The following is a 25,150-nucleotide window of genomic DNA, read 5'->3' on the forward strand; positions in this document are numbered from 1 at the left end:
GGTAAAAGTTGGATCTCGAAAAAATAAAAAATAAAAAAGTTTTATATTTGTGTATGTATTGCTTCACGGATATACCCGACCCCGGATCATGTTACATTTCTCGACGATCGAACTTCGCAGCGTCTGAAGGGGTCTTCCCCCCAGTGGTGGGGATAACTTTGGTGCACATATCGTACAGATCATTTGTGCACATATCGAATATTTACTGTACTACCGATAAGAAGTGACCAGTCCAGGGGAATAAACAAGGCAACCTCTCACGTATTGTTAGTGTTTTATTACTACTTTCAATTTTTTCAATCGCATGCGATTGTTCAGTTTCAACACGCGGCGCCGATAGTATAATTATAAGTTAATCTTGATAAAGTACGATTATTTTCTGTGACAAATTAATAATTTTAAATATAGAATTTCATATTCAATATTCTACCAACGAGTGAATCCAATACCTACACGTATATAAAATGGAAATTTTTAATGGGAAGAGAAAAAATACATTCATATATGTTTATGGAGGATATTCTTATAACGCAGATACCAAGAATCCCAACATTTACCGCTGTTGTGCGCGCCAAACCCACAAGTGTACAGCTACACTCCTTCAAAGAAATGAACAATTTTTTATCCAAAAACCACACACACCCTAATAATCCACAATGTGCAGAAGTGTTAAAATTGAAGTCGATGATGTTAAAGGAATGTAGAGAAAATCCTTGCATAAATAATAAGGAGATTTTTGATAATATTTGTCGTACAAATCCTGATGCAGCAGCATATATTTCATACAATAATATGAAATCTATTATGTTCAGAGAAAAGGTAAAATCTCGACCACCACTTCCTAAAACTGTACAGAGTGCGCATGAAATGCTTGAAAATTACAATGTCTTGAAAGACATTTATAAGGGATGTGCAATTTCAAATGAAAGTAAATATGCCCTGATTTTTTCAAACATTGTACTACTAAGTGCATTAGAAAATGCCAACGAAATTTACATGGATGGTACCTTTTCCGTAAGTATTTAAGGCAAACAACTTATAATGTTAATATTTTTAAGGTAAAGAAAGTTGTTTAATTTTTATCACTTCTAATCTCTTGACAGGTTGTGCCACAAATGCCTGTTTTTCATCAGCTGTATACTGTACATATACGGTACACTGACACGGTATACCACTATTGATAGTTTTTGTTAAAGTTATCTCATACTATCACACTAAAAACTAATGTCAATTTACAGGAAATCGCTACTATTTTTGCTTTATGTGAGTGCCGTACCTCATCAATGTATAAAGCAATATGGCAAAAGATAGTGTCTCTTGCTCCACGATTGCAAGACAATTTAGAAATTGTCATGTGCGATTATGAAAAAGCTGCTATGGAAGGGATACAAGTACAATTCCCTGCAGTCATTATACATGGCTGTTGGTTCCATTTTAATCAGGTACGGTATAATAGTTAATATAATATAAGTTAATATAATAGTTAACGTTGCCAAAGCGTTTTTTTCCATAACTTACCTCATTAAAGCGCTCATCGAAGAGTTGAATGGTCCGTTTCTTACTGTTTAGGCTCTATTAAGAAAATGGAGAAAGTTAGGATTAGAAGGAGCACAAGACGTGATTCTCTCAATGGCAATGACAATGCCCTTAGCTCCACCCGATATGTTTCCACAAGCATTGAATCAAATACAGTTAGTCGCTGATCGGTCCGCTGCCACCTTCCCAAATGTTTATGGTGTATCTACGCAATGTGTCGCTACCTATTGCTTCAAAGGTCAGCGTATATGGCTCTGCAGTGAGGACTAACAATATTGTTGAATCCTTCCATAATACTCTATCACAACGATTCCAAACAACGCGACCAGATTTATGGATTTTTTAGGCTGGTTTTTACGCTTTTGTCATTTGTGTAATTGTTTTTATTTCATTGTGTATTAACATTTTTCTAAAATTGTTTTACAGATAATTTATCAAAACTAATTAAAGATGAAACTATTAATTACGAACGTTTGATCAAAAATTTAAAAATCACGCGAATTCGTACTCGAGTGAATAGAGAGAAGAATGCTAAAATTAGGTTAGCTCCAGAGAATTTAGTCTGGGATTTTATCAGTGGAACAATTTTTAAACATGTTCAATAAAGACTATGAGCAACAGCAATATATTGACAATTTGTTACTAAGAGGTATGTTTCCATATTTCAATGATGCAGCGTACAACTTTCACTTCAAGTAATATTTTTTTAATTTGCTTTCAGACTGCGTTGAATATAATGCGATTGATGAAACGTTTAGTATAGGTAATAATTCTGTCCCAAAACTAACATGAACACTGTTAAAAATTTTCATTCAATTTTAACGAATTTCAGTGATTTATTAATCATTTTCAGAGAATAGATTGCCTCATTACATCCCTAATGAAGACCCTGTTCAAGTAGAGAGTACATCAGTCAATGATATCAATAACGATGGTTCGTGTTTCTAATTATTCTAGTCAATAATTATATTTACTATTCAACACAACAATTACCATATACTATCTTTTATAGATGATGTTCTAACAATATCGTTGGCTAGTATTAATACATGTATGGTACAGAAAGTGAAGGAATATGTACATATAATTCTGTAGAAGGTACGTTATGTCGTACATATTAATTTTTCCTTTCTTCTTGCTTCAAGCGAATTGTTAGTAAAATACTAGAAAAATTTTGAATTATATTAAGTTGTTTGTAGTGTTGCTACGGTTAACGATTAATAATTTATGCATATCATTTTTTTAGGAACTGACCTTTTTATAATACATGGTTCTAATGAAAGTGAGTCTCCTTCACATTTACAAAATGGTGACAAAAAAAAAAAAAACAATGGAAGGTAAAGTTCTGATCATCGATCTATCTTATTAATATTTCGATTAGGTATTACAAAGTTAGTAAATTTTATTAGGGCCTTATTTAATGTGTAGTTATGCGTTTTAGGTGATGCTCCAACTTCCATTGACAAAACCAGCAGTATTTGCACAAAGGCTTTACACAAATTACGTATAAGTGAAGATAATACGATAGAAGGTATAATACGATAAAACATTTTCAGACAATGTTTAAATTTTTTGATACTAATTTATTAATTAAAATTGTTTTTTAAATACTGATGTTTGTGCAAGTGGTAGTCAAATTAATGAACAGAATTTAATGGAAGGTATATTTTTTAACTTATTTTTACTATACTATATACAACACAATATCATTTTATTTTGTTGTTTATCAATTTAAAATTAAATTTCACAAATGTACATTATAATAAGTATATTATGCAGCCGTTTAATTTCGATTTATTCTTTTTGTATGTTATTAATTAGGAGAAAAGTCTGTACAAAAGATTTGCTGCTGTAAGGTTGACGTCTCCACGATAGTATTACCATGTGGTCACATTTATGTTTTAAAACAATAATAAATAATTCATACTATCCAAATGAAAGCATTCTTTTTATCTATTGCATTCATTGTATAATAATTATCTCTCTAGTTAACAAATTAACTTTGAATTCCAATAAGATCATAAATATATACATACCTATACTATAATCTGCATACCTATTGTTGATCAATTCTTTCTACTGCCGATTTAGGTGGAAAACCATAAATGGAGTTACCATTTTTATTTTTTGTCACATTTCGCAAACAATTATACATCGAATTTACTAACTTTTTAGTTTCTTCTATGGATATTTTATCCCATCCTTCTTATCCACGCATAATTAGCTGTACCGATAATAAACGAACATATAATCAACTAATTAATTACTCGCTTAATATTGTTTGTTTAATAGTTTATATTGATATATATGTAATTTTGTGTACTACGCGAGAGTATGTGTGTGTGTGTGTGTGTGTGCAGCGCTGCAAGATCGGACGCAAGATCGTTTGCAAAGAACAAATGAATTTCGGATTTGCAAATATGTCGTACGGTCACGATTAAGAGGCGTTTTGCTGTGGTACGCGTCATCGACGTTTATAATAATAATCTTGAGTTATAATTAAATAAAGTTCTATTATTCTTGTTCATAAAGTATTTAAGAGTTCATTAGTGTGTTCATTTTTATTGTAAAAAGAAACATTCATTTAACAGTTTATTCGTGTTGGGCACACATAGTTCCTAGTGTGGCGCTGGTATCGCAAGACTAAACCTTAGGGCTTGTACTCATGCCTCTCGTAGGTTGGTATGACGCCAACGGCGGGAGACGCCATGGGATTGTAGGGAAAGGATAGTGACTACACGTGCCGTTGTGTACGAGATCTTTATTACGACTGGACTTCCATGGCGTCTCCCGCCGTTGGCGTCGTACCAACCTGCGAGACGCATGAGTACAAGCCCTAAGCTTTAGGCTTGCTATACCAGCGCCACACCGGGAACTATTTGTCCCCTACACCACCCCCCTCGCCAAAAACGGCGTTACATACAAAATCTTTGGTATGCCTTCGGTGATGTTTTATACGTTTAAGTTAAAACGCACAGACTTCTTAGGTTTTTCCTTACAAAGTAGCTTATGTCCTAACTTATCTTCTAACTTATCCTCTAACTTAACTTCTAACTTAGCTCCTAATCCAGAATTGACTTCTGCCAGTACAAACGCTGGTTTTAATCTGTCTATCGATACTGTTACATCTCGCCCGCCAATACGTACGACAAATGTCTTATCCCCGCGACTAACTACAGAATACGGTCCGTCGTACGGCGGTTGCAACGGTTTTTTTACTGCATCGCGTCGCACCATTACGTGCGACGCCGTATTCAAGTCCTTAAAAATAAATACACTTTTTCTTCCGTGTTCTCCGACCTTGACCGGTCGAAACGACTTCATGTGATTCCTGAAGCATTCTACGAAACGTGAGTGCTCCTGGGTATTGTCCCCTTGAATCATATCTCCCGGCAAACGTAAGGGTTCGCCGTAGACCAATTCTGCTACAGACGCTTTAGCGTCTTCTTTAATGACTGCTCGTATTCCGAGTAACACGATAGGCAGGATATCCACCCAATCGCTGTCGGCATGACAGCTGATAGCTGCTTTCAGCTGACGATGGAACCGCTCCACCGCTCCGTTGGCCTGCGGATGGTACGCAGTTGTCTTATGATGTTCCATACCTAGTGCCCGCGCCAACGACTTAAATAGGTAGGACTCGAATTGACGTCCTTGGTCCGTTGTTATTCTTAATGGCACCCCAAATCTTGAAATCCAACCTTCCAGCAACGTCCGCGCCACGGTCTCCGCGCTGACGTCGTTTACCGGATAAGCCTCCGGCCATCTTGAATATCTGTCGACGACCGTCACACAATATGTATAGCCGCGTGACATTGGCAAAGGTCCCGTGATATCCACGTGTATATGTTCAAAACGTGCGGTGGGGGTTACAAAGCTCCCAACCGGCGTTGCTACATGTCTGCTAATCTTTGCCCGTTGGCAGTCGAGACACGCCCTTGCCCACTGTCGGCAATCCTTCTTCACCGACGGCCAAACATAACGTTCGGTAATTAATTTGGTTGATGCCCTCGGCCCTGGGTGTGACAAATCGTGCAAACGACGAAATAAGCTCTTCCTAAATTGCTGACATATGAACGGGCGAGCGCGCCCGGTCGATACATCACAATATATATCCACATCGGTGTCTATTAGCTTCACCTTGCGTAGCAATAAACCACCTGGACTTTTCAACAAACTCTGCAACTCGTCGTCGCTCTGCTGCACTGTCGCCAAGGCCTCGTAATCCAGAGGCGAGACAACCTCCTCAATCCGCGACAACGCGTCTACCACAACGTTGTCTTTTCCAGACACATGCTGAATATCTGTCGAATATTGGGCTATTAAATTTAGGTGCCTAAATTGCATCGGCGTACACCTCTCGGGCTTCTGCTGCATAGCAAACGTTAGCGGCTTGTGGTCCGTGTAAATTGTAAATTGCCTGCCTTCTAACGCGTGTCTAAAATATTTGATGGCAGAATATACCGCTAGCAGCTCCCGGTCATACGCACTGTATTTCTTCTGGGCTGTGTTCAGCTTCCTCGAAAAGAAGGCTAGCGGCTGCCAGCTGCCCTGAACGTGCTGCTGTAATGCTGCGCCCATCGCCGTGTCCGATGCATCCACTACAATGCTTAATCTAGCTCGCGCCTCCGGATGCGCTAAATACGTCGCGTTGGCCAAGGCTTTCTTAGTTTCACGGAACGCAATTTCCGCTTCCTCCGACCAGACGACTAACCGCTTACCACTACCCCCTTCCTGGCACCTTACCAGCGGGGCCTGGACAGTCGCTGCTCCTGGGATGAACCGTCTGTAAAAATTAACCATCCCCAGGAACCGACTCAACTCCGATTGAGTCTCTGGCTTTGGAAAATCTACTATGGCCTTGACCTTCTCCGGCAAAGGCTTTACGCCATTTCTATCGACTAGATAACCTAAAAACTTAACGCTATTTACATTAAATACGGATTTCGCACTATTTATTACAATATTATAATCCGCAAGTCTCTTAAATAACAAATCTAAGTGCCTGAGATGCTCAGTCTTGTCCTTAGATGCTATTAAAATATCGTCTATGTACACATATACAAAGTCTAATCCGCGCACCACTTCGTCCATAAACCTCTGAAAGGTCTGGGCCGCGTTCCTCAAACCAAACGTCATCACCGGGAACTCAAACAGTCCAAACGGAGTCGTGATTGCCGTTTTCGGCACGTCCTCCGCGGCTACCGGTATTTGATAATATGCGCGCACCAGGTCCACTGTAGAAAACACTTCGCACCCGCGTAAAGTCTGCGCGAAGTCTTCGATATGCGGGACCGGGTACCGATCCGGCACCGTGCGAGCGTTTAACGCTCTATAGTCCCCGCACGGGCGCCAATCGCTGCCTCTTTTTGCCACCAGGTGAAGAGCGGACGACCAGCTGCTGTTGGACGGCCGCGCGATCCCGCGCTGGAGCATATGCTCAAACTCCTTCTTTGCCGCCGTCAGCCTGTCCGTTGTCAGTCTCCTTGGCCTGGTGGTAACCGGTGGTCCTGGTGTCGTAACTATATGATGAACCGTTGAGTGTTTCAACGGACCACCATACGCGGGGGGCCCTGTCAGGGTCGGATACCTGTCCAGTAACGCGCGCACTTCACTGTCCACTGAAGTTGTTACAATACGCACACTGGGCCCTTCGCGCGACCGCCCTGCCGTAACCGAACATAAGGTCACGCTGTCCACAAGACGGCCGCGATTAACGTCTACTAATAGTTTATAGTATCGGAGAAAATCCGCCCCCAATATGGGACGCGTAACTTCCGCCACAACAAAGTTCCAAGGGAAGTCTCTCCGCAAACCTATGTCTAATTCCAATGTTACACGCCCATATGTCGCGATGGGTGTCCCATTCGCCGCAATTAACGCGAAATCACCACGCTTACGGGGGCCGCCCAATCTATTTCGCGGGAAAACACTCACGTCGGCGCCCGTATCCACGAGAAACCGCGTTTTTGTCCGTGAATCCGCCACGAAAAGGCGACATATTTCTGCTTTAGGGTCGCCCGTCGCCACTAACGCCCCTGATTTTCGTTTTCCGGCGCCTTTCCGATCCAGGCGCACGGGGGTACGCAACGGTGCGCCCTCTCGCGGAATTTCCAGTGGAAATAGCATAAACCGTTACGACGGTCCAGGCGTGCCTTCGACCTCGGCCGATAAGAACGGTCGCCGCTCCGGGAACGCGAACGCGAACGCCCTCTGCCTTCATGTTTCTGTAGCTCTGCCGTAACCATGGCTGCTATCTGTTTTACTAACTGATCCATATCAGAAATGGACGCTACGGCTGGTGGCGCCCTAGTTTGAGGCGTGATCTCACCTATTTTATCGGCCAGGGCTGCTAATTTCTCTATTTCCATACCATCCTGAGCCGCTAGCACCGACTGGATAGTGGTAGGCAGCCTACTTGCCCACAGCGTCTTCAGCAGCTCCTCCGGTACGTCCGAGCCCGCCAAAGTTCGAAGATGGCGGAGAAACTGCGACGGCGTCCTATCCCCCATTTCCTCGTGTTCGAGGAGCCTTTGAATCCTTCTCTTCTTGGACGTGGAAAGTCTTGCTATCAGTTCCGTCCTTAATTTTTCGTATTTCCGGTCCGGCGGGGGGTTTAATAGAATATCCTCTATCTCCTCAGCAATTTTGGCGTCTAATTGCGCTACTACGTGCCAGTACTTGGTTTCATCCTGTGTTATATTCCTTAACGCGAATTGCGCGTCCAACTGCGCAAACCACAACGCTGGTCGCTCCGGCCAGAATTTCGCCACGTGCACGGCTACTGCATTATTCTCCGCAGTTCCTGCCCCTTGGTCGACGCTTGGATGTCGCGGAACGGACATTTTTACTTGAACGTCGGGGTCACCACTTGTAGGGAAAGGATAGTGACTACACGTGCCGTTGTGTACGAGATCTTTATTACGATTGGACTTCCATGGCGTCTCCCGCCGTTGGCGTCGTACCAACCTGCGAGACGCATGAGTACAAGCCCTAAGCTTTAGGCTTGCTATACCAGCGCCACACCGGGAACTATTTGTCCCCTACAGGATTTCAGTCGTAATAAAGGTTTAAGGTTTAAGGTTTTTTATTTTCTTCCACTGAAGATGGCGTCTTTGGCCGTACTACGGCTCATTGCGCCTACATAGACTACGTTTCCATCGAGGGTTCAAATCAGGTCAGAGTCGGGTTAGAGTCGGGTTTGAGTAGCGGGTTGGAGTTGCGGCAGGGTTGAACATTACCAACTGCACAAAGTCAACTACCATATTCTGACATGTAAAGGAGAGCAATATTAATTTTACAATATCAAAATAACATACAAAAATTATTTCTCAGATTACAAGATCACCGACAAAAAGTAATAATAACCTCTTCTACACCGATTAATACAGCACGTGATACACAATGCAATTTGGATTTGTTATGTTGGCAACATGAACTCGACCCTTGTCGTTTCCACCGAACCTCAACTGAACGCTACCCTAAAATTTTGTAGGGTAGAGTTCAACTAAACCTTTGGCGTTTCCACCGTACAAGCGCTGACCCCAACCCGACTCTAACCCGACTCTGACCCGATTTGAACCCTCGATGGAAACGTAGTCTATCATTACATACTATTACATATCAGCGCCATCTCGGTTCTCACCCCGAGCTCTCCCACAGCCAACTTCATTGCACACTCTCTTTCCCACTCCTCCTCGCTCCTCATCCCATTCTCTCGCTCCTTCATACAACCCACTCTCATATCTATTTCTTTAAACCTTGGCATACGCCTGTACATAAATATAAATATACATATAAATATAAATATATCTCTATTCTTATATCTACCGTCTTTTTTATCTTCCTCACAACTTTTCCAAATATCCTTAAAAACTATTAATACCTTTTTAGCGAGCATATAGTTCTTACAAAAATATACATATCTATTTCTCTTTTCTATTATAAAACCTCCTACTCTCTCACTATGATTCTTTTTTATCACAGTTTCAGGCCACATTTTTTTATGAATGCACCTATCAGTCTTATCACCCTGAAATCTCCCATCTCTTTGGTTTGAAAAAACTCCTTCCCTTCATCCACTTTACACGCTCTCATTCTCCTCACAAACCCTCCTCTCTCACTCTCATACTTCTCACACTCCCACATAACGTGGTCTAAATCCTCTACTCTATCGCATGTATCACAATAAGGATCTTCCACCATATATTTCCTAAAGAGTGACCACTTTAGGTTATAGTGATTTGCCCTGATCCTATTTATACTACATACAGTACTTCTTTCTGGTTGTCCTATACCCTTGAACCATGGGAACTCCTTTCCCACATTATTCCATTCCGCCTCATAATATTTCCTACCTTTATATTCACCCTGTCTAAGGTGTTTCTCCCTAGATCTCATCCATCCTCTCTCTCTCATCGTTCTCTTATAATCCTTCAACGTATACTTTACCCAAAAATCCGCATCACCCCCCGTTGCTTCCTTCGCTGCTATATCTGCTCTCTCATTCTCTTCAATTCCCACATGTGCCGGAATCCATGCTATCGCTACCTTCCTATCATTCTCCACCTCTCCCTCTTCCCTAAAATTCCTTTTCTTTACACTATTCCTTATTCCGTCTATCATATCTCCCTCATCATATCCTCCCCTATCCACAGCCAATTTTCCTACAGCACTCATTGAGTCTGACAATATCAGCACCTTCTTTTCTCCATACTTTCTATTCGCAACTTCTATCGCTCTTCCTATTGCAATCATCTCAATCGTGTATACCGAGCACTCTCTCGGCGCTGTAAATATATCTCCTCTTCCCATCCCCTGTCTTCTCTCCTCATAACAATCGCACCTCCCCCATTCCTTCTACCCTCTATCTTAGATCCATCTGTATATATTTCTATCACCCCTTCCGCCTCTGCGAACAGCTTCAACTTTAACTCCCCTACCAGTGCCTCTTCCTTCATTCCTGAATTTGCATACCCCTTGCCCAGTTCCAATTCTATACATTTCTCCATCCTATAATTTCTCCACCTACCAGCATACTCCTCCTTGTTTCTCCTATACATTCCTACCCTCCTCTCTTCCAATCTTCTCCATGCGTCCACCATCATATCCCTTCCCTCTTCTATTTCCTTCGGAACCCCATACTTTATTCTATTCTCAATCGCCTCTATCACCTCATTATCCCTCATCCAAAACTTCCCTGCCACATATCCTTCCACCAGTATCTCCAACCTTGTCTCCAGGTCCATTATTCCCGCTTCTGTTTCCATAACGTTAATCGGAGTCGACATTCTATATCCCATCGCTATTCTAATACCCGCATTGTGTATCTTTTGTACCTTCTCCCTATTCCTCTTATCCTTAATATAGAACTGCCCCCCATATTCGACTACTGACCTAATCAACGCTTTGAATATCTTAACAATCGTTTCCGGTTCCGTTCCCTTCCTAATCCCCCCAATGCATTTTAGAATGTTCATTCTTTTCTTCAATTTTGATACTACGTACTCTGTATGTCTCCTAAAGTCTAGCGCCTCATCCAGCCACATCCCCAGAAATTTCGCCGCTTCTACTCCCTTAATTCTCTCTCCTACAATATTAAACTTTTCATTCCCACCCCTACCTCTCTTTCTCTTGCCCCCGTATGTTACAATTTGTGTCTTCTCCGTTGCAATACCCAACCCTAAGTTCTCCAAATTTCCTTTTAACTTACTCATTGCCATCTTTATTCTCCTCTTCCCTTCCCTTCTATCTTCTATCTCTACATATATTACTATGTCATCCGCATACTGTAAAACGCGAACTCCCATTCCTCTCATCCCTTCCACTATCCCTGTCGTATACAAATTGTACAACAACGGGCTAAGGACTGATCCTTGCGGTAATCCCTTCAACAATCTCATCAGAATAGCCCTACCATCTAAATTTCTAATTTCCACCTTCCTTTCCCTCAACCATGCTTCTATTACTTTCCCAGTCTCCTCGGACAACCCATCTCTCTCAATCTCCTAATCATTTCTTCATGATTCACATTGTCATACGCTGATTTTACATCAACGAACGCAGCCATCACTATCTTCCCCTTCCCCCAGCTCTCCTTAATATTGTTAATTAGTATTCCAATATTATCCATCGTTGATCTTCCCTTTCTAAAACCGTTCTGATTTCTATCCATTTTGTCCTCCTCGGATTTGGGCGGAGGCCCAAATTCTCATTCTCTCGTTCACCATCCTCTCTAGCAGCTTCCCTAGACAATTCATTAATGAAATTGGTCTTAAAGCTCTTTTTTGTGGTTTCGGTATGAACTTCACTATGGCTTTTTTCCATATCCCCGGTATACTTCCTTTTCTCCATACCTCATTATACAGCTCCAGCATCGCTTCCTTCCATCCCATAGTTCATAGTTTTATAATATCATACCCAATACCATCCTCTCCCGGCGCTGCCTTGCCCTTAACTCTGGATAACGCCTCCTCCAATTCCTCCATCTCGAAATCCCTTACAATCCACTCCTCTTCCTCCTCCTCTATTCCCGCAGTTTCTTCTCCATCATTCCTTTCAGTCTCCATAGTCCCCTCCTCTTCTCTTTCCGCATCTTCCACCTCTCTCTCCCCTTCTTCGCATCTACAATAATATTCTGATTCCTCTAATTTCCTTACCTCCTCCTCCTCCAGCTTCTGGATTTCCCATATTCCGATATTTCTTTGGTCTTCTGCCGCCACTCCTTTCGCCAAGCTCCTAACCCTCTTCCACATTTCTCCTACATTGCCTTTGTATTTTATACTTTTGGCAAAATCTTCCCATGCCTTCTTCTTCTTTCTTTTGACCGCTTCCTCCATCTTTTTTCTTGCTTCTTTGAGTTTATTCCAATTCTCTTCCGTTGGCCTTTTCCCCATTTCCTTCACCGCTTTCCTTCTTTCCTCCTTCAGTTCCTCACACTCCTCATCCCACCACGGTTGTCTTTTCTCTTTTCTTCTCTCTCTTCCATTCCTGTCCCTATTCCTACTTACATTCCCATTTACATTTCCCCTGTTTTCCCGTTCTCTCCCCCTGTTCCCTCCTTTATAATTTTCCTCAATTCCTCTCTTCATCAAATTCACTATGTCTCTACACTTATCCTCCACCCTTTTTTCCCCTCTGACTATCTCCCTTACCTCATCTTCACTCCTAATCATCCATTTTAAAAATTCTACCTTATCCAATTTTTCCTTCTTGTATCTCCCCCCCCCCCCCTCCTTTCTCCTATCGTTCGCACTTCATCTTCCCACCCAAATTCAAGCTCACCCTTACTCTATTGTCCTTTTTATTGTCTTTCTTATTCGCTTCTTTGCAAATCACTCTTACTTTCACTTCCTTCCTTATCACAATTTCTAACCTCCCCACTCTCATATTTCCTCCATTTTCACAACTCCTCACTTCTTCCAACGCTTCTACCATTTCTCCTCCTCTTCTCTCTTCTTCTCCTGTTCAACACTTTCATCCTCTACTCTCTCTTCATCTTCTTCCTTCCTTCCATTATCCGCATCTTCTTCCACCCTCCTCCTTTCTCTTTCTCTCTCTTGTTCTTCCTCTCTTCTTCTCTCCCTTATTCTATTCCTCCTTTCTATATCCTCTTCCCTCATTCTTTCTACCTTTTCCTCTATCTCTCTCTTCTCTCTTAACTTCTCCCTCTCTTTTTCCGCCTTTCTCTCCATTTTTTCTCTCGTTCTTGGATCCACATACATCTCAAAAGGGGGGGTAGTTACTGCATCCCAATCCTCATTCGGATCAGGCATCACTGTCCTCTTTGCTCTGTATTTCCTTGTCCTAATTATTTCCTGGAATTTTCCTTCCAAGTTCTTCTCGTTTAGCATCTTTATAACCTCCTCCATGATTTCGTCCTCTTTCCTCTTCTCAAGCTCTGCTAACCACTCCCTATTCATCTCCTTCTCCCTCCTTATCCTCCTCCTCTCCTTTTCCATCTCGTTCTTATTCAGTGCAAAATTCAGTTTTTCATATTCGCACTTACCTTCGGGTTCCTCCCCCGCCAACAGATGAGGGAGCGGTATTCTTTTCAGGATTTGTATTCCCCTTCACCTTCCTTCTTCGCCTTCTCCGTCTTTTCTTTGCATTCCAGGCATAAATACCTGTTTTTTGACAAGACTTTGTCAATTTTCTCTTTGAAACACGGAGGTGGGGGTTTTTCTCCCCTCTTCACCAGTCTCCAATCTCCTTCGCCATCGTTCTCTCCTCCCTGTGCTTCTCCTCCTGATCCTTCTTCTTCTTTTCCTCTTTTTTCTTTCCCTCCATCTCCTTCCTGTTCGTTTAGTCCCCTTCTCGCTACTTCACTAAACGATGCCCCTTGCCCTCTCTGGCCCCTAAATCTTTCATTCTCTCTCCCATTCCCATATCTTAATCTTCTTATCAACTCTAACTCTCTCTGGATCGAAACTTCTTTTTTCTCCCAGAACTCCCTCTTTTCCTTCACAACCAGTGCTGGAAAATCTCCGTTACTTCCAGCTACTTCTTCTATTCCTCCCACTATGCCCGTCTCTCTCTCCCCCGCTGACCTCGCCACTATTCCCCTAGCCGTCTCAAATTCGACATTCTTGAATGCCAGTACCTTCTTTATAGCAGCTTCGCGCTGCCACACCCAGCACATCCTGGCAAGCGAACCGTGATCCCCTCCACAATTCACACACTTTAGTTTTTTATCACACGCCCCATGATACTTGTCCTCACATATCGCACACCTCTTATCTTCCTCTCTACATGCCGCCTGGTAATGTCCGAATTTAAGGCACTTATAGCATTGTTTGACCGGCTCCACATATGGTTCAATTTTTATGCCTATGTGCCTCTGTCCTATCAATAGTCTTGTCGGCAAGATGCTGCCTTTAAAAGTGATTATTATTGTTCTTATCACCTGATATGTCACCTTTCCATCCACCACTCTTCTTTTCTTCATCCTTTCCAACGTGAACACTCCCTGTCCCGGCATCGCCTCCTCCTGTAGCTTCTCGACCGAGTCTTCCCACTCGTATATTATACCCCTACGGTACGCCATTCTTCTCGGTAGGAAAGTCGTCACCGGTCCTTCTCTCTTGCTGTACTTTTTTAGCAAGCCGTTTGCCTCCTCCCTCTTCTTCGTAGATATTTCTGCCCTGTTAAAACCAACCGTCCTGATAGTGTGTATTTTAACCCCAGCCCCCTGAACCAATCTATAAATCTTTATAAGATTGTTTCTTTTGGATCTACTTGTCTTATTTTTTAACGCAACGCATACCACGTATTCGTCCCATTTTACTTCATCTCCATATAACTCTAATTTCCACTCCCTGCCATTTACTATCCTCCTATTAATCTCTTCTTTACCCGCCGTCTTTGTGTTTGCCACGTGTTCTTCCCCATCCCTCTTATCCTCTATTATCCTATTACTATTGTAGGATTATTTCCACGTGCTGTCATGGTTTTTTCCATAGAATGACCGTTAACATGGGTTTTTTCCATCAGCGATCGTCTTTTGTTTAACGGCGTTTGGCGCGTGCGAAAGACTTGCGGGTCAATCGTGATTTTACTCTCTTGCGTGTAGCTTCGACGGAAAGCAGTGCCGTCCGAAGTGTTGTGTGTCTTTCTTTGTGTGCATTCTTAAATATATATATTGTTAATCTCTTTCTTTTATTAAAACGTACTCGAGTGTTATTTCTCCATACCCTCCTATCCTACACTATTATCTACTAGTTTCTTATTTTCTATACTACTACCATTGTCTTTACTATCCCTCTTATAACTATTTATACTACCTAAAGCGTCCTCTCGCACTTCCTTCGTATAAACGTCTTTCACTGTTTCGCCTTCCTTTGTTTCGATCGACCTTTCTACAACGCACTCTGTATCACAATGGCCGATTTCTGTGGCGTCGTCGCGCAGTTCCCCACGCTCCCGCTTCTTACCGTCCAGCGCCACCATCGTTGGTGCTTCCACGCTTACCAACTTAACCGTGGTACCCTCTCCAATCACCAGTCGTTCTCGTTCCTGGTTGGTCAGTTCCCTATTTTCCACTATCTTAACCTTTCCTACCCTTTCTGCCACTCTTCTCTTCCTCTCATCCTCGTGCTGCTCTTCTTCCGTTTCCGCTTCTCTCATCCTTTTCTTGCATTCCTCAGTCTCCATTCTCTCTCCCTCCTTCTCTTCTTCTCTCTCCTCCTCCTTCTCTAGCTTTTTCCTCTCTTTTACCGCCGCTGCTAGTACTACTTCTTTCTCCTCCGCCAGAAACTCCAGCGCCCAATCCTTCCTCAAACTCCTCAAACCCTCATTTTCCTCCTCTTCTCTCTTTTCCTTTCTGTCGCCTTCCAGCAACACCGTCTCCTCTTTAACTCCCTCTTCTCCTCTTTCTTCAAACTCTTCACTGCTCATCTCCTTTTCCCATTTTCTGAATTCTTCTATGCTCCTTTCTCTCCTTTCTCTTCTACTTCTCTCACCTTCTTCCCTCCTCTCTATTGTTCCCCTGGTTACTGTACAACCAGGGGAGCGGCTTGTCTTCATACACTCACCAAAAGTCTAATTTTTATCTATCCGCTAAATCCAAACCTTTCACCTCTTCCAAATTACCTCTATGTCTCCTTCCTCACCTCAAAGCAAATATAAACACCGAAAATCAAAGCAAAAAACACAACAAAAACCGAGTCCGTTCTAAAAGCGTCCTACTCGTATGCCGCCATCTTTGCTTCCCCAGTCGTAATAAAGATCTCGTACACAACGGCACGCGTAGTTACTATCCTTCCCCACATTCGTAAACATATGATACCGGGATAAGCCTTTAAGCGTAACGTCTAATTGGAAGAAACGCAAGATCGAGAATGGGGGCCTCTGGCGGCGAACTGAGAAGCTCGAGACAAAGATAGATAGATCCTTGTCTCTCCAACGTATCTTTCTTTTCACGAAACGAGGCAAAATTCGTTTTCTGGCACGCTGCGGCGAAACGATGGTGCCGTAGCAAGGTCGGCGGGCGTCCGCGGCATCGATTTTTAACAATTTTTTATATGCGGATGTATGCACATGTAATTTTTTGTTGTAATTTTAGGGAAATAAAGGAATATATTGTTACTAATCGTCAATAGTTGTTAGTTTGTTTTATTAGAAAATTAGTCATTCTTTCACGTACAACTGATTATAAATTTGGCTGCGATTGACGTTTGACGCAGTATTTATAAATAATTTGTTTGTTATTTAGTCTGAAATCATATATACTAAACTGATTCGAAGAAGATACCGTATCGCATGAAATATAAGATCTTTATACATTTAGCGCGTTACCGCTGCGCGTTCCTCGGAAGAAATAACGCAGATATAAGACAAAAATCGATTGCTACTGCGAGACGAAATAATTAGTTATATGAAAAATAGATAGAAGAGATAAAATTTATAAATAAAGCATATGCGTTCTCACCGGTCAGAAGTCGTAAAGAAGATAACGCGCGGTTCAGGAGACGCAAATAAGATAAGCTCGAGACAATAATGCAATTCGGAGATAAGTAAAGTATAAAAGCAAAAGCAGGCAAGTGCGCGCGAGATATTCGGAGTTCATATTACCAAGGAGTCAGATTGTGTTGTGACGAGTCAAATATCGAGATCTTTCTATAAATACTTTTGTAACAAGTGTCTATATTGTAAAGTGTTGTCGTTTAGAAATAAAGTTTTTTTAAAACATAAACGGAGTGATTTCCTGCATAACAGCGTAATAAAAAGGCCTTTTTAAATAAAATGTACTGTTTCTAATAATTGCAATAACTCTAAATATTGTGACGGATCGGTGGGGGAAAGCCCGAAGGGGGTCCCCTAGAGTGGGGGCAGTTAGGGAAAACGGCCTCCACGCACCGATGCTCACACCCACGGCCGATTTATTTAACGGGGCGCCAGTGCTAATGCACTCGTCCGTAGTAATCGCCCTTCCGGCTGCTCTGTCGGGAGCGGGAATCAGAGGGGGTCAGAAAAAAAACTAGTAAAAGACCCGCGAGTTCGTATCCAATAGAAAATGCTTTTATTCGGGCCCCAAATAGGCCACGTAAGCAGAACAGGAAAACTATAGTGGGCGCCACGCGTTACAGGCAACGGTCGAGGAAAAAGGGTCGACTCGCCAATTGCGAGGGAGGCTTTCGCGGCGCGGGGGCACACGGTACGCGCGAGTACAGAAATAGAAAAATACAAAAATGCCGAGGTATACGTCCGCAGGAAGCACGCCCTCTCAGGGGTCGTGGACAACAAGGGGACGTTGTTCCTATATACCAAATACAGCGAGAAAAAAAAAAAGAAAAGCGATAGATTAGAGGGGACGGTGTCGCGGTAGACCGTTCACGGCCTCTAGGGTCCTCGTCACTGGGGCCAGGGGTCCTATCGCCCTCGCCCACGCGCAAATGAATAACAAAAAAACAAAAATGGGTAAGGAGGTGACTCCTACCTTTTGCGCAGTGGTCTCCAAAAATGTTCCACACAGGGGCGGCGGCGACGAAAAATCCTCGCAGGCACACACACACGCACAATATACAAAGAAAACCAATACCGAAAAAAAGAACGCACTACTAACAATAAAAAAAAACTGCGACGCAAAATACAACGAAAAAGCAGAAAGAAAGAAAAGAAAGATCCGAATTTTAGCGGGGGGGCTTTTACGAAAACCGACTCTCACACGCGGCGGCTGGCTGGCTTCTCCTATCCGTAATCTTCTTCCCCGGTTCGCGGTATTCCCCCACCCCGAGGATTTCGGCGTCGAGGATGGGCCATCCCACGGTGACGTTTGCGGCCAGGTCCTGGGGCCCTCTCTAGGTGGCGGTTGGGGGTGGCACGTCCCCAGGCCTGGCGTCCCTCGGTGGCGGGCTGCCGGTCGCCCCCGCGGAGGATGACGGGGTGGCGGCGCGACCGGATAGCCGGCGACTCCTCTTCGGTGGACCCATCCCGCGCCTCCGTCGCTCAGGGAGGGGTTCCTCCGCGACCGGAGACAACGACGGCTCCTTCCTGGCGCTGGAGGGTAGAAAGGGCGGGGGGGGGGGGGGGGGGGGAAGACAAAAGCGGGGCTCGCGGGAAGAAAGAAAAAAAAAATATACAAATAAAAAGAACGCTCGCAAAAAAAACACACACACACACACACGCTCACTCATAATTGTCCCAGCGGCGAGGGGGTCCGCTTGGGCGGAGGAGTGGGGCCAACAATTCGGGAGGATCCTCGTAACGAGGCATAACCAAATAAAAAGAAGGTAATCACCAAAATGAAAATATGCCTCGTTACAATATTTTTTAACGCAGATATAGATGTAATGATAACAAAAATGTTACATACTTACAAAAATAATTTATGTGATTACTTTAATGCTATTCCTGCAAGAGAAAAATATTCAAAGGTCAGGTGTAAGAAATAAAATCCGTATAGAGGTTGAACTGTTTCTTTCGCCAAATGATACTTGTAGTCAAGGATCAGTCGGATGACAATGTTTTATCAATTAATAGTTATAGTATTCAGTTATTTAATTATATAATACTACTTAGTTTGTTCGGCCGCGAACCGAAACCTATGCCGCGGCTAAGCAATTTATTGCAGGGCCCAAGCGGTCGGCGCGTAGGCCACCGTCAATAGTTTTTACTTCGGAGTACGGGTCACCGAGTACCCTATTGTCTATCAGATCCGGTCCGAACGAATCTTACCGTAGACATGTACGTGGTTTGTCCGGAAAATACGTATAAAAACATCGGGGCAGTGTATCAAGGCGTCATAAACGGGCGCCCCGGTTGTTCCCCCACTCTATGCCACCCACTTGACGCTGACTTCAAGCGAAAACGCTGTACCAGCAAGTAGGAATTAACGGTCGCTTGTTGAAAGTCACGCTATTCGACCGGCCGTCGGTATGGAGCTCTCTCTGATTGAGGAACAGCGCATTAACATCAAGTTTCTCGCAAAGCTTGGCAAGAATGGCCGCGAGATTTTTGAATGTTTGGAACAAGTTTATGGGGAGAATTCTCTGAAGGAACCAACTGTAAACAAGTGGTTAAAAAGGTTCCGGGAGGGCCGCGAAGAGGTAAAAGATGACCCTCGTCCAGGACGCCCCTCCACATCGAGTTCTGAGGGAAATGTTGAACGAATTCGGGCTTGTATTCTTAAAGATCGTCGATTGACAATTAGAATATCTGAAGATCTGTCAATTCCTAAAACAATCGTTCACGAAATTCTGACAGAAAAACTTGAAATGAAAAAATTGTGCGCGAAAATCGTTCCGAAGCTCTTAATTCCAGAGCAGAAAGCAAGGAGGGTTGCTTGCTGTGAGGATTGGTTGGAAGCTGAGGAAAGGGGGGACTTTCTCAACAGGGTTATCACTGGAGATGAATCTTGGTTTTACGAATTCGATGTAGAGCTCAAATCTCAAAGCAAGGAGTGGAAGGAAGCAGGGGAACCGAGAACAAAAAAGGCGCGAAAATCAAGGTCCAATGTGAAAACAATGGTAATTGTTTTCTTTGATTCTCGGGGCATTGTTCACCAAGAATTTGTTCCTCCCGGCCAGACAGTGAACGGTAACTTCTACGTTGAAGTTTTGAAACGTCTCAGAGCTCGTGTGGCCCGAGTTCGAAAGGATTTGGCACAAGGGGGCAGGTGGATCCTTCATCACGACAATGCGCCCGCTTACACGTCGCTCGTTGTGCGTGAGTTTTTGGCCAAAAATTCAATCACCGTGACAGAACACCCGCCTTATTCACCCGACTTAGCCCCTTGCGACTTCTTTCTGTTCCCGAAATGCAAAATGGTGTTTCGGGGGCGGCACTTGGGAGATGTGGAAGCCATCAAGGCAGCTACAACACAGCAACTGAAGAGCCTCACAACTGAAGACTTTCAGCGATGTTATCAACAATGGAAACGGCGTTGGCACAAGTGTATTTTGTCCCAGGGGGAGTACTTTGAAGGGGACCATATTGAAATATATGAATAATTGTAAAATAAAATAATTATTCCACTTTTATACGTATTTTCCGGACAAACCACGTACATACCATAAATCAGCTAACAGCTGAGTTTTTCGTTTTAAAAACAGTTTTGGGCAAACAAAAGCATAGAGTTCTTCCTAACCGTTACCTTCGGAAACGCGAGAGTATTTAGGCGATTTTTCGTACAACGAAAGACACAGTCGAACGTTGAAGCTTACACGGTTCGGATCGAGAGTCGAAGAAGTCAATCGTAACTTAGAAGTTTCCGCGTAACGCAACGTAGCATAACCAATGCAGGGTGGTTCGGAAATCATGCACAACACCATTCGAGCGAGGCCCTGCACTCCTCGAATGGGCCACGGTAGGGTGGTTAAACGTACATACACTGTACACTGTTCGGGCGAGCCCTACACCCTCGAACAGGCCACGGTAGGGTGGTTAAACGTACACATCAACATTATTCGAGTGAGTCCTACATTCTCAACTCGATTATCGTGAATAATCTTACGCAACGTGAATTATCACGCAAATCGAACAATACTGAGCGAGACCCTGTTCTCCTCAAATCAAACAACCATTGAGCGAGACCCTGTTCTCCTCAAATCGAACAACGTTGAACGAGACCCTGTTCTCCTCAAATCGAACAACGTTGAGCGAGACCCTGTTCTCCTCAAATCGATCCACAATCAACTCAACCATACACATAACATATACATACTCGTACACATTTTCACCGTAGAATCGTTAACGAATACATAATTTTGTAAGGGGTTTTTTATACCGCACGGCTTTTTCCCCTAATTCGAATCGCTAGAGCCAATAAACTATCAAGGTTTTTCAGACTCAATTGTGTCTAAACAATTTTTATTTACCCTCTTCCTTAATCGAATTCATTTATTCTTTGAAATACGAAATTTCTCCATATTGGAAAGATATCGACGACACATAGTTTTTGACAATTAATTCAAAATTGTAATACTTATGTTGTACATTTTAATAGAGAAAGAATTTGGAATTTAATACAATATAAACAGATTTAAAAATTATCGATAATTTTTACATTGTTCCGTTCAACGTTTTATATCTAACCCGCCCACCGCGTTTTCCTTGCCAACCAATTCGCATTCTTCTGTCTTATTCTCTCGCTCTTTCCTCGTCCACTTTCTCTGTTGCTTCTTTTCGAAGCAGCTGTAACAATGACCCTCTTTGCTACGCGATCATTAAGCCAGTTCAAACTGCGATTTTTATTACAATGCATTTCCTTCATATATTAATAACTTTTAGAAGTAATTATTATTAATCACAAATATAAGAAAAAATATGATCGTAAAAGAATGATTAAATCAATGTTACAAAAATATTACAGTAATAAGCAGAATGTGCCCACCACCTCTTCCCAAGCGACTCGAAAATTTATCGAACTAGCGCAATATAATTGAAATGCAAGTTATTGCGCTTATTCGTTCAATTTCCTTTTTTTAGTCGCTTGCTGTACATTCAAACAAAATTGCGGCTCCCGAATTGGCATGTTTCTTGCCGCTCTGCTATCAATTAGTTCGGGAACCAAGCACTCCTCATAGAATTGTTTGAGTGGTGATAACATTTTCATTTGCCAAAATGTGTCATCGCGCTCAACAATTGTGTGCTTGATTCCGAAAGGCGTCCATATCGCGAAGATACAATATTTTCGTTGCGTAATGTGCAGTTGCCCCTGAATTTGATAATAATACCTGTGCTTTTCATTCATGCGGGTGTCATCGTTTTTATTAAAAATTCGATATATTTCTCCGACTTTATTTATTATTGCATCGGTTGGAGACATTTGTCGCGCTGCATAAGGGCATTTAATTTCGACGATTGTATCCTCTCCAACAATGCCATCAGGCGACGCACCAAAATATGGGAATTCAGAATCAATGAATAATCCGCACTCATTGATTTTGATTCCCAGAATCTCCTCCAATTCTTGTCGTGCTAAAATCTCTTTTTCTTTACCCCACTTAATTGCAAGTGTCGCGAGGTAGGTTAGGTGAAATGATTAATACTCGCAACACTGTGTTTGCAAGAGGTAAGGTGTTTAATGTGAACTATGGAAACTATGTGTGATGTTACAGAAATGCTATTGAATACAATGTTACGGAATCAGTATAGAATGTTCGATGATGCAGAATCGGAGGCTCGACTGTTTTTTTTTTTTTGACGCCTTTCCACAGTATATATAAACTTTTCGGAGAAGGCGTAACTCCTTACACAGTTGAGGGTGGAGTTATTTTTCTCGCAGAGTCCTCCCATTTTCGGCGGGGGAAAAAGTATTATAAATTAAAGTTTGTCAACCGAAACTGTCCTTCCGGCCCGTGCTGACCATGTGGCCTAATGAACCGTAACGGGACATGGCTGGCAGCGTTTATGGTAGGGTAGTCTATTGAGCTACGCACGTCCAAAAAACATAAAATAATTTCGCCGACTTACAGACCTTAGGGTAGGCTTAACTGCCTACACCTAAACATCTGTAAACGGTCAATGCTAATTTCTACCAACGCTGCGAACCATGTGCCGCTACAGCAAGACTCGTTAATTTAGGAGGGTAAAGAATATTTTTTATAAGATTTTTGCAGGACGTGGTATCCCTTCTGCAACAAACTTTCGAAAAATTTGATGCAGTCAACAGCGTTCGACGTGTATAATGCCACTGCGGGTTTGCATGCTGACCCCGCGTTACATATTCTAACACGTCTCTATTACGCTGTTGATTGAATAGCGTTTCGTAAAAATTGGATTTCAACTGTTTGTAGATGTTATCATTAATATCCGGCCGTTCCGCGTTTGGCCCATAATCTTTATCGGCTCTAAACGCTTTGGCCGCATATTTTGATCTACGAACAGGTACACCCAATTCTAACGCTGTCTTAACACGCAGCGCATATTGTGCGCGCTGTCTTATTTTCATTTTTTCAACCTCTACTGCTCGAATTGGAGGCACTTTACCAATCGTGCAGCAAGCAGTACTCAGCGCTTTCGAAGTGTTAAAATGGAGTACTGATGCTTTTACACGTGCTTGGTAAGAACCTCTTTTAGCAAAATTAATACGTTTGCCACCGATCATTTTAGCAATAACAGCATTGCAACTTTCTACAGAATTGCTGGTATAATTATATAATACGCTTTCTGCGTTATCAACAATGCGTTTCATCGCATATTCTATTTTGGCATATAATCCTGCCATTTGTAATTGGGGAACAAGATTTTTCTCGCCTTCTTTTATTTCTTCATTGGAAAAGTATGGAAGGGAGGAACAATCTTTATGTTCCCCAAAAATGTGGCTAGGAATATTACTTAAATCTTTAATTAAACCAGCAATTTTATTTTCCCAAGTTGCATCGCTGTTACGGCGAAACGTTGCAGCTCTTGTAATATTTATACGAAACGCTTTACTACTTTGCGCAACAATTTTTCTTAATTTTAAGAGACTTCGACCACCACTCTTACTAATTTCCTCTATTTTTTTACAAAGGTTGCGGAGAAGATGATTGATGCATTCAATCTTCTCCACAACAACATTTTGGTACGGTGGGAAATCTCTTAATTTTTTAAGAACATTGCTGTCGCCATCGCCAATATATTTGTAATATATTAACCCGTACATTTCTAAGCTGCAACGAAAGCCTTCGAGGATGATGTCACTTTCCATACTGGTGGAACTCTGATTAGTTCCCCAGTTTTTGTAACATTCGTGTTCGCGGACCGGAATATTTAATTTACTAGCGCGTGCGCAAATACAACAATATTTGTTTCGCACGCTGACAAATAAAACTTTTCGCGTATGATAACCCATGATAATAGCCGCCCCGGATGGAGAATCGTAACCGCCACTGCGGTACGATCTTTTCATCCAGGAACCGTCTGTTATCACAGGTATATATGGAATACCGTCAGTGACATCACCCCTTGCAATTGCTAATTGTCTTTCCACTTTAGCAGCCTCCTGCATTTCTTTCTCTGCAGCGGCGGCTAAAGCTTTGGACATTTCGTCTTGACATTTGGCAAACGTATATTTGTTCATACATGTTATATCTACTGCAGCTAATGATTCCTCTAATTGCGTATATCCAGTCCCCGTCAATATGGTACCCATTACGGCACCTCGATTGACATCCAATATTTCGTCAGATGTCGGTTCACTCCAAAAATCACCTTTGAAGTGACACATTCGACATTCAACGAAATATCTTGTTTTGAGACCGGAACGCGTCGTTTTTGTTATGACGAGATCAGTGAACTGGCATGAATTCTGCCAATGGGCTGACAATCTTTGTAATTCCGAAAAAACATGCCCAAAATTTACGATGCTTCGTCCACTAATCTCGGCAGAACACAAACGACCTACATCAATGTTGCTATCTACATGCAAAACAACATTTTCGACTTCTTCGTCAATGTCGTTTTGCATTTTGCATGCGTCTACATATGCTTCACTACATGCATCAGGTGCTGATTGCAATGTCAATATATCAGTATTTCTAACGTCTGTTTCGTCCGGATAAATGTTTTCTGATAAATTTTCAATGTCGCTGATTTCTACTAAATTATTATTATTATTATTATTATTATTATCATTATCATCATCATCATCATCATTATTATTATTATTATTATTATTATTATTATTACTGTT

General features: G+C 42.4%; 4 protein-coding genes and 1 long non-coding RNA gene across 8 annotated transcripts in view; 3 read left to right on the forward strand and 2 right to left on the reverse strand.

Annotated features, from left to right (window-relative positions):
- LOC143265368 (uncharacterized) overlaps window positions 1–25,150 on the forward strand; it is a 253,696-nt gene that overhangs the window by 111,172 nt on the left and 117,374 nt on the right. The gene's annotated exons all lie outside the window — the stretch shown is intronic.
- Window positions 23–2,101, forward strand: LOC105662846 (uncharacterized). Of its 2 annotated transcripts, XM_012288421.2 has the most exons (6): window positions 23–266; window positions 409–1,014; window positions 1,104–1,166; window positions 1,239–1,442; window positions 1,570–1,882; window positions 1,963–2,101. In XM_012288421.2, the coding sequence occupies exons 2-5, from the start codon at window positions 478–480 to the stop codon at window positions 1,804–1,806; spliced, it is 1,041 nt and encodes a 346-aa protein (XP_012143811.1). In that variant the 5' UTR covers window positions 23–266; window positions 409–477; the 3' UTR covers window positions 1,807–1,882; window positions 1,963–2,101. The 2 variants fall into 2 exon arrangements, with proteins under 2 accessions (XP_012143811.1, XP_012143810.1); XM_012288420.2 differs by having other exon boundaries at window positions 23–1,014.
- Window positions 1,973–4,041, forward strand: LOC143265450 (uncharacterized). 3 transcript variants are annotated; one of them, XR_013040037.1, is made up of 6 exons: window positions 1,974–2,185; window positions 2,258–2,299; window positions 2,390–2,470; window positions 2,549–2,634; window positions 2,783–2,873; window positions 2,978–3,198. It is a non-coding gene; the product is annotated as an uncharacterized LOC143265450 (long non-coding RNA). The 3 variants fall into 3 exon arrangements; XR_013040038.1 differs by lacking the exon at window positions 2,978–3,198 and having other exon boundaries at window positions 1,973–2,185; window positions 2,783–2,877; XR_013040039.1 differs by lacking the exons at window positions 1,974–2,185; window positions 2,258–2,299; window positions 2,390–2,470; window positions 2,549–2,634 and adding an exon at window positions 3,358–4,041 and having other exon boundaries at window positions 2,781–2,873; window positions 2,978–3,067.
- On the reverse strand, window positions 13,793–16,442 carry LOC143265448 (uncharacterized). The gene is made up of 2 exons (XM_076537692.1): window positions 15,318–16,442; window positions 13,793–14,678 (listed from the first exon to the last, which is right to left on the reverse strand). The coding sequence occupies exons 1-2, from the start codon at window positions 16,057–16,059 to the stop codon at window positions 14,632–14,634; spliced, it is 789 nt and encodes a 262-aa protein (XP_076393807.1). The 5' UTR covers window positions 16,060–16,442; the 3' UTR covers window positions 13,793–14,631.
- LOC143265398 (uncharacterized) lies at window positions 18,574–25,068 on the reverse strand. Its single transcript, XM_076537225.1, has 2 exons — window positions 23,013–25,068; window positions 18,574–22,511 (listed from the first exon to the last, which is right to left on the reverse strand). The coding sequence occupies exons 1-2, from the start codon at window positions 24,923–24,925 to the stop codon at window positions 21,935–21,937; spliced, it is 2,490 nt and encodes an 829-aa protein (XP_076393340.1). The 5' UTR covers window positions 24,926–25,068; the 3' UTR covers window positions 18,574–21,934.

This window comes from Megachile rotundata, chromosome 11 (assembly GCF_050947335.1).
Source record: "Megachile rotundata isolate GNS110a chromosome 11, iyMegRotu1, whole genome shotgun sequence".
Classification (NCBI taxonomy): domain Eukaryota; kingdom Metazoa; phylum Arthropoda; class Insecta; order Hymenoptera; family Megachilidae; genus Megachile; species Megachile rotundata.